The sequence below is a fragment of the Helobdella robusta genome (assembly GCF_000326865.2).
Source record: "Helobdella robusta unplaced genomic scaffold HELROscaffold_39, whole genome shotgun sequence".
Classification (NCBI taxonomy): domain Eukaryota; kingdom Metazoa; phylum Annelida; class Clitellata; order Rhynchobdellida; family Glossiphoniidae; genus Helobdella; species Helobdella robusta.
In genome coordinates, this window is record NW_008704865.1 from 1,126,942 (window position 1) to 1,147,858 (window position 20,917).

The 20,917-nt window shown below is 33.9% G+C and overlaps 2 protein-coding genes across 2 annotated transcripts; both read right to left on the reverse strand.

The window, feature by feature from the left end:
* Positions 1-1,070: 1,070 nt before the first annotated feature.
* On the reverse strand, positions 1,071-14,177 carry HELRODRAFT_192864 (hypothetical protein). Its single transcript, XM_009024106.1, has 22 exons — positions 14,145-14,177; positions 11,192-11,271; positions 10,785-10,868; positions 10,386-10,461; positions 9,953-10,102; positions 9,518-9,594; positions 9,316-9,409; positions 8,411-8,488; positions 7,913-8,023; positions 7,565-7,714; positions 6,568-6,820; positions 6,113-6,240; positions 5,766-5,922; positions 5,545-5,602; positions 5,260-5,407; positions 5,010-5,096; positions 3,476-3,611; positions 2,847-3,025; positions 2,505-2,606; positions 1,736-1,822; positions 1,432-1,561; positions 1,071-1,220 (listed from the first exon to the last, which is right to left on the reverse strand). The coding sequence occupies exons 1-22, from the start codon at positions 14,166-14,168 to the stop codon at positions 1,078-1,080; spliced, it is 2,532 nt and encodes an 843-aa protein (XP_009022354.1). The 5' UTR covers positions 14,169-14,177; the 3' UTR covers positions 1,071-1,077.
* A 3,789-nt stretch (positions 14,178-17,966) lies between these two features.
* HELRODRAFT_176761 (hypothetical protein) lies at positions 17,967-19,566 on the reverse strand (the record flags this gene model as incomplete). The annotated part of the gene is made up of 3 exons (XM_009024107.1): positions 17,967-18,500; positions 18,616-18,834; positions 19,504-19,566. The coding sequence occupies 3 exons, from the start codon at positions 19,564-19,566 to the stop codon at positions 17,967-17,969; spliced, it is 816 nt and encodes a 271-aa protein (XP_009022355.1).
* Positions 19,567-20,917: the final 1,351 nt, after the last annotated feature.

Below are 20,917 nucleotides of genomic sequence, written 5' to 3' on the forward strand. Positions count from 1 at the left end.
AAACAACAAAGACGATAAAAAAAATTAATATAATAGAATAAGTGTGATTTTATCTATTTACAAATTTTTGAATAAAAAACTGTATTAATGATAATTTCGGTTACATACAATGACACCGCGAATAATAATAATAATAATAATAATAATAATAATAATAATAATAATAATAACAATAATAATGGGTAAACAACAGGTAATGTTAATGATGTCACGGATGGATGGATGGATGGATTGTAAATATGAAAAAAGAAATACCTAACTAACACCGTCGTTGAAGTCAATGGTCAATGTTAACAACAACAACAAAAACAACGACAACAATAATAATATCAATGATTATTATTTTTATTATCTATAACAACAATAAATAAAAGATAAACATCTCAGAAGATGAAACAAAAGAACAAAGTACATTCTGTCTTTTTGGAGAGAAAAAAGTATGTCCTATGTATGTTTCATAAGCTGAAAAGTTGTCTTAAATATAAACCTACAAACAACAACAACAACATTAACAACAACAACATCAACAACAACAATAATCATAACAAAAACAGAGAGAAAAATAAGAAAAAAAGCTTCAAAGCAATTAGAACAAGAGCTCGCTCCAGCCATGTAGATCGTCAAATTATTATTAAAAATAACAACGATAATAATAATATTTATAATAATTATAGACATCGTATATTAAATAATAACAAAAATGACATAAAATTAAAATCAGTAATATATATATATATATATATATATATATAGCTGTGTGATCACATTAATGAAAACAAGGAGGACATCCCAATATTGGTTGAGTATTTTGTTTTGTTACATAGTTGTTTCCGTTGTCATTGTTATTTTTTGTGACGTTTTTAATGTTACTTACGATGTTAATGTCATTGCAACTGTTTGTAGCACCATTATTACCGAATTGCTGTTCGTGATGTTAACGCTAGTTGATGACGTTATGGATGGCGTGTTTGCTGTAATATTAGCTGATGTCTTTGATGGCGACGACAACAAAATTGATTTGTGAACTTTACAATGAATGAGTGAATGATGACGTCATTAGTGTACGCATCACTCTAGTCATGTCTTCACGCCATCCACGACGGTTTTGTTGACGTTGGCGGCCGCTGCGTGTGGCTGTGGCTGTGGTGGCGCTGGTGGTGGCTTCGCGCGGTTGTTCCTTCTGATACCGTCCGCTCGTCTGTACGGTTCGTTCTTCAGGTCTGAAGCAGAGGGGTAATTAGTGGTCAACTAACTTAGTAGCTGATTGATTAATTAATTATTATACTTATATGGGCTCTTTCAGCAAACACACCATCTAGCCAGCCATCAACATCATCATCATCTCAATCATTACCATCATCTCATCATCATCCTCTTCATCATCGTCATCATCATCGTCATCATCATCGTCGTCGTCATCACCATCCTCACCAAGTAGGATGTCCTCCAGAGCCCCGTGGTAGACCTCCTCCCTACTGATGACCCTCTTCTCTTTCACCTGCTTGAACTTCCTCTTCATCTCGCTGGCCACGCTGGCGCCACCGGCCGCACCACCCAGCTGCCGCAAAATCAATCAATCAATCAATCAATCAATCAATCAATCAATCAATCAATCAATCAATCAATCAATCAATCAATCAATCAATCAATCAATCAATCAATCAATCAATCATCATCATCATTATCACCATCATTGTTATCACCATCACCATCGCAGTCGTCATCAAAATGTTACCTGGTTCTTTCCCTTCAACTTTTCCTTACTGGAAACAGACTGCAATGTTTCCTGCTTCTTCCAATTTTCAAGATCAACTAATGATTGCTGGTGATTTGATTGGTTGATTGATTTGTTGGTTGGTTGATTGAATAATCTGATTGACTGATTGATTGACTGATTGATTGATTGATTGACTGATTGATTGAATAGATTGAATTATGGATTGGTTTGACTGATCGGATAGTTGATTGATTAATAAGAATGATTGAGTATATCACACATTAAAGGCAAACCCAAAATTGTACTACATTTTCTTAATACAACATTTAAGAAAATGTGTGTGCCTCTTTTTGATTCGCTACTTCGCAAATCTCATGTTGCAATTTTTCAGCCCATAGACGTGAATGTGCATCATAGACGAACTGTCATCATTATCACCATCATCTGTGCCACCGTGGTCATCACCATCATCATCAACATCCTCCCCAATCTAATTATAGACCATTATTCACTTCAGATCATTATCAATCTTCATTATCACCATTTCATCACATCATCAACGTCACCATCTTTCATGTCATCATCATATCACCATTTTCCAAACCACCACCATCATCATCACCATCATCTCCCAAACTATCATCATCATCACCATCATCTTCCAAACCACCATCATCATCATCATTACCATCATCTTCCAAACCATCATTATCATCATCATTCAATCTCGTCATCAGAAGGATATAAACACCCCCACATGAACAACGCCCACCAACATGTCACTCACCCGATACGCCTTAGTGAATCTGACGAAGAGAGAGAAGAAGGCTGTCGGCACCATTGTCCTGCTGGTCTCGCCAAAGTAACTTACAACCGCTTGGTACGATTCCTACAAAAACGAATGGATGGATGGATGGATGGATGGATGAAAGGGTAAATGGATGGATGGAAATTAGTTAATTAATTAATCATAAACTCATCCATGACATTCATTTATTTCATTTTATTTCTCCATCCAATCACATGCCTAATTATCCAAAAGTCCATTCATCTGTCCAATCACAACAACTCATACATACATTCACCCATCCATCCGTCCATCCATCCGTCCATCCATCCACCTGCCAACCTGAGCTGTGGTGCAGTCGTCGTGTAGTTTCTTGAGTAGGTCAGCAGACCTGGAAGTGAACTCGGTGAGGGTAGCGACCACTGGAGAGCTTCTGTCTTTCCATCCGTCCATCTCCTTGTTCACCATCTGCATTCCTTTATCCAATTCGTTCACGTCTGCCAGTATGTTGTCCAGGGAGACTGTAGTGAGTGAAAGAAGAAATGAATGAATGAATGAATAAAGAAATAAAAAAATGAATAAAAAAGTGAAATGTATAAATTAATTCATTTGTTGTATGTTAATTTATAAATAGATTTAAAATATTATGTTAAACAAGAATTTAAAAATCAATCTTACTAAACCAATCACACACACACTCACACACACACACACACTCACACACACACTCACACATACACACACACACAATCTTACACACACAAGCTTCATAGATTTGAACATGAAAACTTCAATAAATGACTAGCACAAGTCAAACATTATAAACTAAACACTCAAAAGCACCGCAATAAATTATAAACATAATTACTATCAATTCCTCATTCGGCTAACTCATCCACACATTCATTCAACCGTCCATCCATTCATCTAACTATCCAGATATCAAACTAATACACGTCAACAAGACAAACCCGCAGACGCTTTTTCCACGCACTGAAACTCAAGGTCAAAGTTCAGAAGGTCAGGAAACTTGCTGGTGATGGTAGTGGCGAGGAAGTGAGTGAGTGACTGACGATGCTCGTCTGATGTTGACCTCGTATCTACGATCTGGTGATGTCATGATGATGCGGTGTATTGGTGCTGAGATGATGATAATGCGGTAATGATGTGATGTGGTCATTGTCTCTGATTGAATTTATGTACCGCTACTGTTTTGCATGGTTAGTGATTTACGTGAGCAAATGAATGATAAATGAATGAATGAATGAATGAATGAATGAATGAATGAATGAATGAATGAATGAATAGATGAATGAATAGATGAATGAATGGACGAATGATGAATTAATAAAAACAACTGATAATTAAGTAATTAGATAAGTGATATAATAATATATTAATGATATATATATATACATATATATCATATGCAATCATTTGATCTCCACAATTATTATAAACATTTAAACAATCACCCAACTCCTATAAGCATTATTATTATAAATCATTTCATCGCCTTCTGGAAAATCATTAATGTCAAAATGACGTCACCATCATAATCATCATCACCGTCATCATCACCGTCATCATCATCATCATAACTCACGGCGTCAAAACTCTGAAGTTTGAAGCCATAGGCTGGTCCTCTCTTAGTACCGTTCATGTAATTTCCGAGAGCTAATAATATCTGGATGGATGGATGGATGGATGAATAGATGAATGGATGGATGGATGGATGGATGGATGGGTAGATGGATGGATGAATGAATGGATGAGTAGATGGATGGATGAGTGGATGGGTGGATGGATGGATGAATGGATGGATAAATGAACCATCAAACAAACGATTGAATGAATGAACAAATGAATGAATTAATTAATGAATTAATGAATGAATCAACCATCAATCCATCAATCAATCGACCTGCCCTCCGTCAGCCAACGAACCTCGAGAACTGTTTTAAACTTCTTTGAATTTTTGATGGCCATGGAAGCAGCTATGATGGCGTTTAGTTGCTGCGTTGATGATGATCATGATGATGATGGTGCCGATGATGATGATGATGATTATGAATTTGACGCTAATGTTAATGATGACAATGATGACGACGACGATGACGATGACGAAATAAAATTGATAACAAATATGACAATTTTGGATACGACATAAAGAGGGAGAACAAAACTGAAAAAGGAAATAAATGAGTTGAATACTAACAGGTATCAACAACGACACACACACGCGCGCACACACACACTCACACACACAAACAAATACACAGCGCAAGCAAATACGTGAATGCCAAATACGTATATGATAGGCAAGGTTCTGTTTGCCTTTGAACAAGGGACAAAGAGTAGACAACGCAAAACCAGGTGCCTTTAACCGTTACTCTATTGTTGTTCGACCAAACGAAAAGATATAAAACAAATTATCCAACAAGTATTCTAATTATAATTAACTACCTAAAGATTCTAATTAAGAGCCTAATTAATTAAACAAACTGGTTGTAGGTGTTGATACGAGTCGAAAAAGTTTCCAATGTAACTCATGATCTTCAATCTTTGCTGTAGTCGTTCGACTCTCGTTAACTGGCGAGGAAATGATGTAAACGTTGATAATGGAGACAATTAATTGTTGAAATGGTGGAGATGGTTATGGTGAAAATAATGGTGGTAATTATGACGAAAATGATAAAGATGATGATGGTGAAGATTTTGATGATGATGATGATGGGGGTCTTCCCCAACTAACCGCGATAAGAAACTTATCCTCATCAGCCAACACCTCAACTGACTTCCTCTCGCCTTCGTACTCCCTGAAGGCCTTGACCTCTTGCTCCGTCGGCAGGATTCGCAGTAAGGCTTCCACACGTTCCAGTGACAGCATCTTCAGGTTGAGACTGTGTGTGTGTGTGTGTGTGTGGTGTGTGTGTGTGGGTCTGTGTGTGTGTGTGAGCGTGTGGTGTGTGTGTGTGTGTAAGTCTCACGATCAGTTATCATCCCATCTAATCGTTACATCACACATCGCACAACAAACTTCTGGATAGCAGAGACAACCATCTCATTTGACATCTCGATCTTTCTCTTAGTTATGGCTGGCGTGTGTAAGAAAATTAAAAAAAAAGATCTTTGGAATCCATCATCACAATCAGTTCTCTATCACCTCCATCATCACATCATCAGAATCACATCATCACCAGACTATCACATCACCACCAGACTATCCCATCACCGCCAGACTATCCCATCATCACCAACCGACATTCCTCAATCGGTTGGGCTCCAGCAAACTGGGAGCCTCGGGTCTCCTACTGAACCTTCGTTCGGATTTTGGAGTGCCGTCCACCTCATCTGTGGCATCCAGGGCGAACTGATTCAGTCTGAACACGTCCTCAAATTTGTGGAAGTCTATCGTCTGTTGACGCCATGTTGAGTGAGATGATGAAGACGGAGTGAGATGATGAAGACGGGGTGAGGTGATGAAGAAGCAACAACAACAACACCAGCAACAACAACAACAACACCAGCAACAACAACAACACCAGCAACAACAACAACAACACCAACAACAACAACAACAGAGTTGATAGTTAACGCAACAGAACCTGGTACAACTTCTCGTCATCCAAATCGGCGAACACGGTGCCCTTGACTTGGTTCGGTTTCATGGCCACCCAATTCAAGATGGGCAGACGGTGGCGGGGGTGGAGGACTTTCTTGATGGGCACTGTGGCTGTAGAAGCAATTTTCAGTGATGTGTAAGTTGATGATGTTGTCGCTGGTCTATAATTTATGAAAATTTATACATACATTTTCGTAACTAAATGAGGAAACGCGCCAATAGCAAGTAAGTGTAACAAAATCTGTGAACAGCCACTTAGGCAAGTAATGTTCAGTGCCTAACGGTGTCGATTGACGAACGTTCACTCGTTACAAAAACATTCCAACAACAAAAACGCTTGAAAATATTAAAATCCGCGAAGTGTTAACTCAGCTCTGTAAAGTTCAACATCTTACAACGACAACAAAAACTCTAAAGGCCCCGACAAAAACAACCAACCATTCACTTTTCCAAATCCCATGATGGGAGGTGGAGGAGGGGGTAGCATCATCCCCCCTCCAGGGACTCCTAGTGGCATCATCGGTGGTGCCGGCGGTGGAGGAGGTATGTTGAGTGACGTGGGTGGGCAGGGAGGAGTAAGAGGAGAAAGAGGAGATGAAGAGGATGTTGGGAGGGTCGGTGGAAGACTGGATGCAAAACTGTTGCGTTTTATTTGTTCCTTCAGTGTGGCTAATTCAGACTCCTTGTCCACCTATATTAATGAAAATGTGTGTACGTGTGTGTGTGTGTGTACGAGTGTGGTGTGTATACGAGTGTGATGTGTGTGAACATTAAAATGATATGGAAAATGATGCATCCAGCAAATTAACATAGAACCAAACAAAGGAGCATAATGAATGAAAAATATAAAGATCCCAATATGATGCCACCTTGTAACTCTCCAGTGCCGATCTCGTTTCATTCAGCTGCTTCTCCAGATCAACTTTAAATTAATAACAAGTAAAAAATAGCCATATTTAAACAATGAATTAAATTTTTAAAAAATATAACAAGATTGGATTGAAGAATGTGAAACTGTCAAGTTTTAAGACGAAAGTACACAAGCTCTGATCAAATAGCAAATAGTTAGTTAGGAATAAGAAGATTCGGACCTATTTTAGAGAGCCAGTCATTTTCTTTTTTGATCATGTCCTCTTTCAACTGGTAGATGATATGGCAAATGAGTTAGTTCATCAGGTAACTTTATCGCAGTCATTCTATTCCATCCAATCATTCATACCACGAGCAATTATATTTTTCCAACAAGCAAAATTACATCAGAAACATCTATAAATACTCGCAGTGTAACAAGCGACCCAGCAACTAACATTAACAAAATCAGAGACAACAACAACTACCAAACGACAACAACACCGAAACAACAGCAAAGAAACACTCCATCAAAACAACAGCAACAACAACATACGCCAACAACGGAGCAACAACGAATGCTAACAAATGACAATTCACTATCCAACTCAGCAGCGTGGTCGAGCGCCATGTTCTTCGTGTCTGAGTCTTCCAGTAGCAAGCGGACCTCGATCTTGTTGTCCATGTAAGCATTCACTTGGGTCAGCAGGCGGTCACTCTCTGAGTTCGATAACGTCTGTGTCGTAGTTGAAATTAACATTATTAACTTTAAATAAAAATATAATTAATTAATTAATCAATATTAACCAACTGGATAAATCAACCAGTTAACCAGTTAATCAACAAGTTAACCAGTCAATTAACCAACCAATCAATCAACCAACTGATCAATCAACCAACTGACCAATCAACCAACCACTACATCTCAACTAACATTAAGATACTGGTCCAGTCCAAGAAGAGTAAACTCGTGCTGCAGATGTACCCGATAGTTCATTTCTTCCACCGAATGCACTGCTATGTTTATGAACTGCATGCAGGCCACCTATGTAGAAAACACGATAGTGTAATGGTTAAGATGCCTGGCACAAGTGTCGCAGTAACTGGATTCGATTACAAGAAGATCTTCACGTATCGCATACAGTAGATTAATGGGAAAGGTTTTTAAAATTCATTAGCAAAGTATCGTAAGTTTTTAATATACATAGGTGCCACTGTAGAATGTGTACGTGAATGAATGCCATAAGCTATAATTACAAAAACTGACTTCAGTGATTTCAAGGAATTCACATTAGGAAAGCAAATTTCTCATAATTTTACAAATAATAAACAAATAAATGATATAAACACAAATATAAAAATGAAAATATAAATAATAATATAATAATAATAAATATTATTATTGTTATTATTATTACAATAATGTTATTACCATGAAGTCGATGTGAAACTCTTCAAAGTGTAGAAAATTTCTCATCAGTGTTTCAAACCTCCTCCTCTCGCCACAGACCTAGAATTAGTGGATTGATTGAATGATCAGTGAATGAATGAATGGATGAATAAAGGAATGAATGAATGAATGAATGAATGAATGAATGAATGAATGAATGAATGAATGAATGAATGAATGAATGAATGGACGAATAAATGAATGGATGAATGGACGAATAAATGAATGGATGGATGAATGAATGAATGAACGAACGAACGAACGAATGAATGAATGAATGAATGAATGAATGAATATGAATGAATGAATGAATGAATAAATGAATGAATGAATGGATGAATAAATGAATGAATGAATGAATACCATAATCATTGGATGAATAAATCAACGGACGAATGAACAAACTAATGAACGAATAAAAAAGAAAGCAGAACAAAATATCGTTAATTAATGCAATCCTTATTTCAACAATCTTCACGATTACTCTACCTACGACTTGATATGTAATGAGTATCTAATAATGATCATATCAAGTAACGAGATCTAATGATGAACAGTATCATAACAAGTGTTGAGTATCCAATAATGAACAGTATCATATCAAGTAATGAGTATCTAATGATGAACAGTATCATATCAAGTAGTGAGCAGTATCATAACAAGTGATGAGTATCTAGTAAAAAAAAACAGTATCTTATAAAAAAGTATCAACCAAAACGTTATTTAGAAAAAAGTGTCAAGGAATAAAAAAACGCTACTGAGCAATACGTATCTAATTTAGCAGTAGTATCTAACAAAAATCAGCTAAATACTACTTAGTAACAGGTTTTTAGTGGACTACAGTATTTAGCAATACAGAAAATGAATCTCCAAAATATTAACCCTACCTCTTTGAAGTTATCAAAAGCCTTGAATATGATCTCGTGACCGCCACTGACCAAGCACACTGCGGCTAGTAACTCGAGAACCAGGGTTTTGGTTCTGGCGTTTAAATAATTAGTCAATTAATCAATCTTTTAATTAATTAATTAATGTACAAATTAATAAGAAAACCATAAAATATGAAAAAATGGAAACCGCGAAATGTACCTTAAATTTTTATGATTCAAACTCAGCGTTATGCAGTTGATGGCTTGCGTATGTTGAAAGACCAAGTTGAAACCGTGCTGAGTGTGATGACGATGGTGATCAAAATGTATGGCGGTGGTGTTCAGGTTATAAAACTACGACGATGATTTCAATTTTAGTTATAAAAATATTGTACGTGCACAGTGAAAGTGAACTGACCACTCGTATTTAAACAGAAAAAAAAAATTGAGTAGCAACTAAAACTGAGATGGAGGACTAACCACAAAACTCATTCAACACCACTAATAGTTTAAATTAACAACAAAGCATTTAAAAAAAGAAAGAAAAAACATGCTAATCTTAAAATATCAACAATACTTTCCCCAACATAACCAACAAAAACCACAAAAAAACAAAAATCTTTTTGGTAAAAATTTGGACAGTTTGCAAACGAACCTGGTGATTCATGATGGCCCTGAGACACTGGACCCCCACGTGGATGTCGTCAATGGCGTCGGCCAGACCCAACTTCGAGTGACTCTGCTTCATTTTTTTGCTTAGGGTCGATGCAGATTTGCCTAGAAATGAACTCCGACTTGGGTTTACCTTTGAGGATTAGTGAGGTGTGTGTGCGTGTGCGTGTGTGTGTGTGTCTGTGGATTTGATTCTAATCATAGTTTCGTCACCATCATCATTAACAATTAACATTGCCATCGTTTTTATCATCATCTTCATCTTTAATGCTATTATAACTTTTAGCGCTACTAACAATCGTTCACATCACGATAAAACATTTGAGAAGCAAATCAACAAACATCATAAATAATATCAACAACATCAACAACAAAAAAAATCATTTGAATGATGACGTCAACAACGTAGAACAAACAGTGGATGACGTCGTTGATGTGTTAATGAGGCTACCGTCATGCTCACTGCTGGCGCTGCTGTTCATAACTTCCAGCCTAGACACAAATTAGCATAATTAGGCATAATTTATTCATCCCCATACCACTAACATGATCATCATTATCATCATCATCATCATCGTAACTTCAGACATCATCATCATCATAATTCCTGACATCATCATCATCACCATAGACAGTAATTTCAAAGCAACACACCCTATATTGATTATAAGCTTATTAAATCAATTATGCAGAATAACAATCTTTCAAACTTCTAAGCAACATTATCATTATCATTATTATTATTATTTATTTATTTATTTATTATTATTTATTTATTTATATATTTAATTATTTATTTATTTAATATTAGTAACCTGAGAACAGAGAGGGCCAAAGATAGATAGGCCACTAATATGTCCAATCCATTTAGCTGGTCACTCAAGAAGTCTCGCACCCAGCTGGTTAATAATAATAATAATAATAATAATAATAATATTAGTTGTTATTATTATTATTATTATTATTAAATATCATTAATTGTTTATGATGAACACTAATTGATTGGTTGATTGATTGTTTGGTTGGTTGATCATCATCTCATTTCATATTTCTATCTCAAAGTTTGCTCACAATACAATCTTTATGTGGTATGGTGATGGCAAACACACAACACACACACAAACAAACACACACACAAACCCACATACACAGTTGTACACACACACACATAAAAAACAAGATGACATCAACAACATCAGCAAAAACAACAACTGGATGTTACTGAATGTTATTAGTCCTTAGTGATATCTCCAGATCTCGCAATACTTGCGTTGATGTCATATCGGATGATGTCTTCTTGAGCTGGTTCGTACAAAGATGAATGAATGAATGAATGAATGAATGAATGAATGAATGAATGAATGAATGAATGAATGAATGAATGATGAAAAAACGAATACATGAATGAATGAATCATATAAAACCATTTCCAGATCAAATAATAATAATGACGCTTCTACCAACTGAGCTAACTCGTTGTTGTTTCGCTATTGTAGTTTACTAACTTTGCGCCCATTATCGTTGATGTTGTACCGTTACTGTTGTTACGACTACTAACAACAACTACTACGACTACTAACAACAACTACTACGACTACTAACAACAACTACTACTACTACACTACTACTACTACTACTACTACTACTACTACACTACTACTACTACACTACTACTACTTCAGCTACTACTACTACTACTACTACTTCTACTTCTACTACCACCACCACTACCACTACTACTACTTCAGCTACTACTACTACTACTACTTCAGCTACTACTACTACTACTTCTACTACCACCACCACCACTACTACTACTACTTCAGCTACTACTACTACTACTACTACTACTACTACTACTACTACTACTACTACTACTACTACTACTACTATCATCACTATTAACATGAACCAAGGAAAGCAAACGACTCTAGCCATTCCAAAGACATTCCCAAATAATAATAATAAAAATAACAATAATAATAATAAAAATAATAATAAAATTAAAAATTATATTAAAGTGAAAATTGAAGGGAGAAAAGATCCATGCCACTATATTAATCTAATAACATCGTAAGTAAATCACACCAGGGCATTAATTTAATTCGTTCGTTGAAAATAAATTTATTTATTTACAAATAAATAAATATATATATATATAATTATTATATCATAAAAACAAAAACAACCAAAATAAGTAATTCAAAAAAATTAATTAATTAAATCAAATTAAACATCATTTTTCAAAAAAAATCAATTTTCTACCAAATTGAATTAATTTAAAACTAAAAACTGCCTTAGCCTCTAGGTCATGGAATAATTAATAAATGGTGATGATGACAACGATTGTGGATTGTTAAAAAAATGCGAAGATGTAGCTGATGTGGGAAATAATAAACCTTATTTGCGTTTGTGGTGATGATGAAATGATAAATTGATGATGAAATGATGATGAAGAAGATGCAGTGATGACGACGACGATGATGCCGTCCTGAAATGAGTGCGGATGATTAAAAATTGAACAAGATTGCCGAGAAATATATAACATTAAGAAAGCTTCAAGTCCGTGCAAACAAACATAACAGATGTAAATGTGCAGTCCAGTGTGTGTGCGTGAATGTGTGCATGTGCGTGCGTGCGTGCGTGTGGAAAGTGTATAGTAGAGTGTACTTTTAAAATACACATATGGATTGAGCTACCTATCCTATGATTAACTAACCTATGAACAGTTGTTAATGAGTGAACAACAAACACACACACACCACACACACACACACACACACACACACACACGTGTTGGATGTTTAACTCATTATGAGAGTGTTTGTTATTTGCTTGAAATGTACTTAACTGCTGCAGTGTGCGTGTGTGCGTGTGTAACGCTGATTGTACAGTACGCCTACGCAAAAATGAGTGTATACATATACATACGGACGACGGATGTACTCACTTATGTGTGTAATTGCTGGTGTACTATATAAGTATGTGTGTGTACGTTGTGTGTATGTAGTACCGTACTATGTATGTACACACTGTACATCTGTATCTGAATATGTACATGAGTGGCTGTATAGTGAACAGGGGTAAGTGTGCCTATAAGCATTTATCATGAGTGTGTAACAGTAATTTAGTTTAAATATTTTCAAGTGAATTCCTTTCCTCAAAATAAGTTGCGATGTGTGTGTGTGGTGTGTGTGTGTATGTGTGTGTGTGTGTGTATGTATGTGTGTGCGTGTGTGCGTGCTTCATTCGTCATCTTTCCTAGTGTTTACGCTGCTGCTGCTGAATTGATGTATACGATGATGATGACGACGATGATGACGTCGACGATGATGATGATGACAATGATGATGGTGATAGTTAACAGGAAAGAAGAACTCACTCGAAAGCTACTAGCAATGCGTCTGGTGAAGGAAGGAGTTCCCTTGACACTCTGCACCCACCCACCACACCAACACACACCACACACCACCAGGTTCAATGTTCAAAGTTCAAAGGTTAAGAGGGGTTAATCGTAATAGCAATCATAAGGTAAAGCAATTATGAAAAAAACAACAACAAAACATAAAAAAAAATCAAATCAAATAAAAACAAATTTTTATAAAAAAAAATAAAAAAACTTAATTAAAAAATAAATTATTGTTAAATTATGGTAAAAAAATATTTATGGTATAAATGTTAGCTCTGACATTAATATATATATATATATTTTTTTTTAATTTTTTTTACAATATTCTATAAATTCTACCGAATGTTTGGCGTTAATATATTATTAGTTCGTAAAACTACAAACATATTAACGCCAAACATTCGGTAGAATTTATAGAATATTGTAAAAATTATGGTCTATTACCAACATATATATATATATATATTCATGCTATTTTAATTTTAGCATGAATTAAGCACCTAGAAGAAACAAATAAAAGGACCTACAAAGATTAAAATATATTCTAACATTCACCATTAAGTCATTAAGTCACTAATTGTAAAAAGCCATGCCATCAAATTCATAACATGCAATCATTAGTGTATGTGCGTGTGTGTGTGGTGTGTGTGTATGTGGGTGTGTACGGGTGTCTGTGTGTACATGCGTTAATTAGTATTTATATCATAAAAATTCTAGTTACTAGATTACTGTATTAATCAGTAATTAATCAGTATTTATAACAAACTTTGGGAAGTTTAGGACCAGCCATGTCTAGATGATGTTTCAGCTGTTTGAGGTAAAACTCTGGTGGCTGTTTGGCTGTCACTTTTTCCTGAGCAGACATTTTTTTATATTTATATTTTGCTTATTATTCATTCATCCATTCATTTATTCATTCATCGATTCATTCATTCAATCATTCATTCATCCATCCATCCATCCATTCATTCATTCATTCATTCATTCATTCATTCATTCATTTATTTATAGGCATGAACAATTTTTATAATGTAATGTTAATAAATAAGTATAAGTGCATAAATATAAAAATGTTATTTTTTTTAAAAAACTTTATTTAATTTCATAAGTTACATCTCTACTTCTAGCACTAACATAGCTAAAGATCACAAATAATAACAATAATAATAACATTTAATAGTAATAATATTGATAATAGTAATAATTATAGTAATAATTATAGTTATAATAATAATTTGTATGCACCTGATCCAATATAAGCTCCCATTTTTTATTGTCATCGTAGCTCTTGAGCAACTTGACCTTATCCGGAGGCAGATCCATACAGTTCTGTGTAGTATGTTATATCAATTTTTTACTATAAACTAAAATGAAATTTCAGGCTATTTTAAGTTATATATACTGAATAAAAGTTAGGCAGAGTTTTTTTTATTTTTATATCATATATTATAATTATAGATACTGAATAAAAGTTAAATAAATTTTAAAATTTCCACACCTTACATGAGAAAAAATGAATGTCACAGCAACATTTAAGAACAGCATAGTATAGAAAATGTGTATACGTATTTAGGCATACTAACCAAAACTTTGGTGAAACGTTTTTCAAGTTCTTTGGAGTCAGGAGGTGAAGGTCTGGGTGACAAAGACCCAAAATGTATCGGGGGCTTGTTGCTCGTCATAATTGATTTTCAGTTTATTTCAAATTACATCCAACAATATCCTTTTTCACAAATTTTTTTTTATTACGTCATTGGCACTAACATCACATCCGAATTCTATTTATTTTTATTCAACTGAATATGATTAAATTAATAAAGATTTGATTTTAAAATGTTTTGCAAGGAAAAGCTATTCTAAATAACTTTGTTAATCAAATTTTAATGAGTTTGAAAATTAACTTTAATTCAATGATTGGGGAATCAAACAACATGGGTTAGTAACAAGTAGAAGTACTAATATTCAGTACAGTACAGTATGGTGTAGTACTCATTTAAAATTTCATTTAAATTTAAATGTTAAATTAAAATTACTTATTAAATTACTTATTAAATTACATTTAAATTTAAATATTAAATTAAAATTACTTATTAAATTACATTTAAATTTAAATATTAAATTAAAATTACTTATTAAATTACATTTAAATTTAAATGTTAAATTAAAATTACTTATTAAATTACTCAACTCATCTGATCGGAAACTTCTTTAGCTTTCAAAGTTTTAGGCATTTAAGAAATCTTAGCATTGTGTCTTATCCTCGTCTTAGTTCTTTAGTTAAATTAACAAATAAATTTACAACATTTAAAAATTAGTTAACTAAGTTAATTAACTAAGTTAATTAAATTAAATTAGATTAATTTAATAATTAGTTAATTATATATTAAAAAAAAAAAGAAGGGTTGGTTAGTAACATTTAAATTAATTAAATACAATCCTCTTTAGCTTTTATAATTTATAATTAGATTATAATTACAAATTATTCAATCAAATGGTATTTGTTTTTATTCTATGTTGATCTTTGACTAAACTAAACTATTAAAGTTCAGAGTTTGTTTAACATTTTAATTTTTTCTATCTTTTTATTTCATTTCATTTATTAATTTTAAATTAATGAAATATTTTAATCTTTATTTATTTATATCTTTACATCCACAAATGATTTCAGATGAATTTTATAAAATTTTATAATTTACTTCTTTAACTGAATTGAATTGAAAACTTAAATTTAATGTCATTATCAAGAAAACATTTATTCATTATCTAATAACTTAAACACTAATCTCAACTTTTATTCAAAAACCGCAAAGTAAATAATCAAATTAAACTATTTAATTCACATTTTGATTAAAATCATTTTCAATTTAAATGATAAAAATGAAAATACCAAAAAATGTAAATAGTCTATTTACATAACTTTCAACGAAAGTGAGATTTAGGTTATAATTTCCAATAAATCATTTCTTCACAAATGATTTGTTACTTAACTTACTATATAAAATGCATTTTAATTTGTTCTTATTTATATATCCTTTTGAAAATACCAATTTTTTTTCTTTCAGGACATTCGCGACCATTGACCTCCACAAAACCCGATCTTTAATACTTTGTAAGATTTGAAATGTGGTGATATTCAACAAGTGACACAAGGACTTTACGAATGTTACTCGTTATTGAACGCGAACTCTTTTCTCTGCAATCTTTCCAGTAGGTAGTTGTTAGATTTTCCATTCTTTCCTTCCGCATGATGTGACTAAAAAACTTTAACTGCCCCAATTGGATTATCTGTAGTAATTTCATCTTTTCATAACCGAACTGTTTTAATACATCCTTATTCGAAGTATGAGAAGTCCAACTAATTTTCATAATTCTTCTCAAAAACTACATCTCAGCAGCGTTAATATTTTTTCCATTATTAATATTTACGCCTCCTATGGATATTCCAGGTAGATATTCTTTTTTTTCTCATGATGATCTCACTGTAGAGATTGTACGGGTCTGCAGAGAATACAAAGCCATGCTTAACACCTTTCCCTATTTCAACAAACTAGTCATCTTGTTATCAACTTTTATCGCTTCGAACACCATAGTTGGACTCTCGAGGGTACGCATTGTGCTTGCTTGCGTGTACACGTACGTGCACGTACATGTATGTGTTTCAACTTTCATTACGTAGGTGTTTCAACTTTGGTGGTACAGGCACAAGCGTTTGATTGCACTAAGCAAGCAGCTCTGTGTTGGTCAGAACTGCATAATAAAGGACAGAAATTTTTTGGTTGATAAAAGGTTTGTTTAACGAGGAGAGAACCAACATGGTACCACACAAATTTTGCAGCATGAGATTAAGAGCAGAAATTTATTTTTAAAAACTTCAAATCTGAACGGTTTAGTTTTTATAAAAAATAGACATTTGAAAACAAATATTTAAACAAATGAACGAGTAAATGCATTGTTGACATGATTTTCAGATATTAATCTGTTTAGATATTGGTGAATGGAGGTGGATGGAGTTAACTGGTTTAAGGAAGAAAGAAATGAATAACTGGGCACCTTGGTAACCTGATGAAAAAAAACCATAAAAATCTTCATTTCGTTTCATATTGTCCACGACAAACGTTACATTTTCAAAATGTTAGCAACTGAGAACGGAATATTGAATAAACAATTCGGCAAAGGAAAATTTCTTTTTGCTTCAATGTATCACATTTTTCATTTACTGTCGAATGATTTGTTGTTTAATCTGGAACTAAAATAGAGGTCTCCAAAAATTTTGAAGAAGTCTTAGTAACATGAAATATTTACAGTGAAGCCGATAATATTTCTGGAGCGAGGAAATATTTCGGAAAGCAAAAGTAAACAAGAAGTGGATTGATGATGGTTTGGAGGTCGATCTCTCAGAGTGACAAATGAACATGTTTCTTTAGGATATTATGGTTTAATAAAAATATAAAATTGTAAAAATTAAATTCTGTTGAAAATTACATTGGCACAAAAACAATTTGGCAATCGGGAGGAAACGATAAGCAACCAATTGTATAAACTTCACACGCACAGAAACATTGGTTGATTTTGACAGTAACTAAGATGGTTATGAATTTGTTGATGTCATTTGTGACGAACTTGATGTAAACTGTCTTTTTTCCATTTCAAGTTTTTCCATTTGTTCATTATGTATTAATATATCCATTTCCAACTGCTCTTCTTTGATGTCCCTCATTTTTTGCTCCTGTTGGGCCTCCAAACGTTTCAACTGCTGCTGAATTTTCTGCATTTCTTCGATCTGCTGCTGTTTCTGGCGGAGTTCTTTGAGTTGTTGTTCGCGTTGGTACTGCAGGTACTGCTGCTCGCAACATTCTCTCATCTGCTTGCCTCTGTCTCTCAGTGCCAGTGTAAATCCTCTCTTCAGTTCAATCAAGATGAACCTAAAGACAACTCTCCACGCCTCGACAGCCTTTACATCGAAGACGATCGGTCCCAGGTCCTCGCTGAACACATCCATCATGGCTTCCTCAAAGTGGTTGAAGTAGTTGGGCTTGAAGCCGATGAAGTTGGCGTGCCTTCTTCCAAGTTCAACCAGCTGTGGAGCCACTATTTCTTTGTAGCGATCCAAGTTGTGCATCACCTTTCAATTAAAAAGTAACAGTTTAATAAAATTAAACGATAATGTATAATTTAATAAAAACAATTAACATGAATTAATACATTAGAAACTACTTGAAATGCAGTGGAATCCCAACCTGTCCAAGAGTGTTCATGAATCTGTGAGCATGAGCCACGAAGGAGGGGTCACTCTCCAGTTCATCTCCATCCAAGTTACGGAACGGGAAAAGATTTTTTATGAAGGGATTCTTGTGAAAGAGAAGTTTGAACATGCGCGTGCCTTTCTTTTCGATTTCGATGGAGAGCAGTGCCCATGTTTCGTTCAATTTTCTCTTCTGCGGGTCTGTCAGTGGAGCCTGGACGTGATTGGTTGGTTGTTTGGCTGGTTTATCGTTTGTGATTGGCTGTTTTTTATTTGATGTTGGATGAATGGGTGTTTGTGGTTGAACGTTTGCGTTCGACTTTTTTTTAGAAATATTCGTATGATTGTCTTAATGTAAATTCGTGTGATTGGTTAATTATAGTTAGATGTTGATCAATGATTGGGTGGTTGATTGGTTAATTGATTGATTAATAGTTTCGTAGTTTGATGCTTCTGCTTCGATGTTTTTTAGCTGGTTATTTTAAGATGTTTATAAGTGGACCAACGTTTTTAAACGCATTTCGTTGACGAGCAATGATTTTAATTGATCTACACTTAGAAACCCTTCTAAAAACTGCCACCCAAAAATGCGCTCAGCGACATTTATATTCTTGTTTGTCCACATTTTTTTTATATAGGATAAAAATAAACATTCATTAACGTATAATAAAATTTTGTTCTTGACATTCAGACGCAGTCTGACATAAAAGACCCGCGAGTAAATAAATATATGTGAGTAAATCGATGCACACACACACACACATACGCACACACACACTACACACACACACACACACAAAGACAAAGACAAACAATCAAACGTGCAGACAAGTTTAATTGCGAAATAATTGACCAAGAAGAAGAAGAAGACTTGTAAACTAACATCGAGGTATACAGAATCATCAAAGCCATTCCTCTTTCTAATCATCGAACAAATACATCCCATTTTTTTGAGTTGATATCCTTGGTGTAGTTTAAGTTACTGCTGTGGCTTATGTCGCTGGCGTCGCTGATGTTGTTGTTGCGGCTTTTGTTGTTGGTTGAGGTTGAAGTTGTTTCGGTGGCTTCTGTTGTTGGTGTCGCTTTTGTTATTTGTTCTTTCCTTTTGTGTTGTTGGTGTCACTTTTTTTTGTTGATGTTGTTATGAATGTTGTTGTCTTTACCTTTTTTGTTGTTGGTGATGTTGTTGTTGTTGTTGTTAGCGTTATGCCAAAAAAAATCTGTTTGCCATTGAGTGCATGAAATGGTTGCGATGGTTATAAGCCTAGTAACTCTTGTTTTAATTATTTTTATAGTTATTCTTCTTCTTATTATTATTATTATTGCTCTATTATTATTTATGTTGTTGCTGTTGATGTTGTTGACGTTGTTGTTGTTGATAATGATGATGATGGTGGTGGTGACGAGAAAGGAAAAATAAGATGATGATGGGAATGATGATGATGTTATTTTTGTCCCTGGCACAGATTTCAAAAAGGACGAAAAACTTGTTTATGAAAAACTAATCGGCTGTCATCAAATTATCCTTTGAAGCTATCTTGATCCCCTCCTTCATTCCCTTTGTTCTTTTAATAAAGATTTTGTTTGCGATTTAATGTGTATGTATGTATGTATGTATGTATGTATGTATGTATGTATGTATGTATGTATGTATGTATGTATGTATGTATGTATGTATGTATGTATATATGTATGTATGTATGTATTATCTATGTATGTATGTATGTATGTATGTATATATGTATGTATGTATGTATGTATGTATGTATGTATGTATGTATGTATGTATGTATGTATGTATGTATGTATGTATGTATGTATGTATGTATGTATGTATGTATGTATGTATGTATGTATGTACGTATATATGTATATATGTATGTATGTATGTATTTATGTATGTATGTATGTATGTATGTATGTATGTATGAATGTATGTATGTATGTACGTATATATGTATATATGTATGTATGTATGTATGTATTTATGTATGTATGTATGTATGTATGCACACACGCGCGCACAATTCATACACATACACACACATACACTACACACATGCATTCATACAATAAACCAAACATACAAACATTGTTCTTTTAGTATGTTTGCGAATAATAATGAACGCCATAAAGTCAAAAAATGGAATGTATGTATGTATGTATGTATGTATGTATGTATGTATGTATGTATGTATGTATGTATGTATGTATGTATGTATGTATGTATGTATGTATGTATGTATGTATGTATGTATGTATGTGTGTGTATGTGTGGTGTGTGTGTGTGCGTGCGT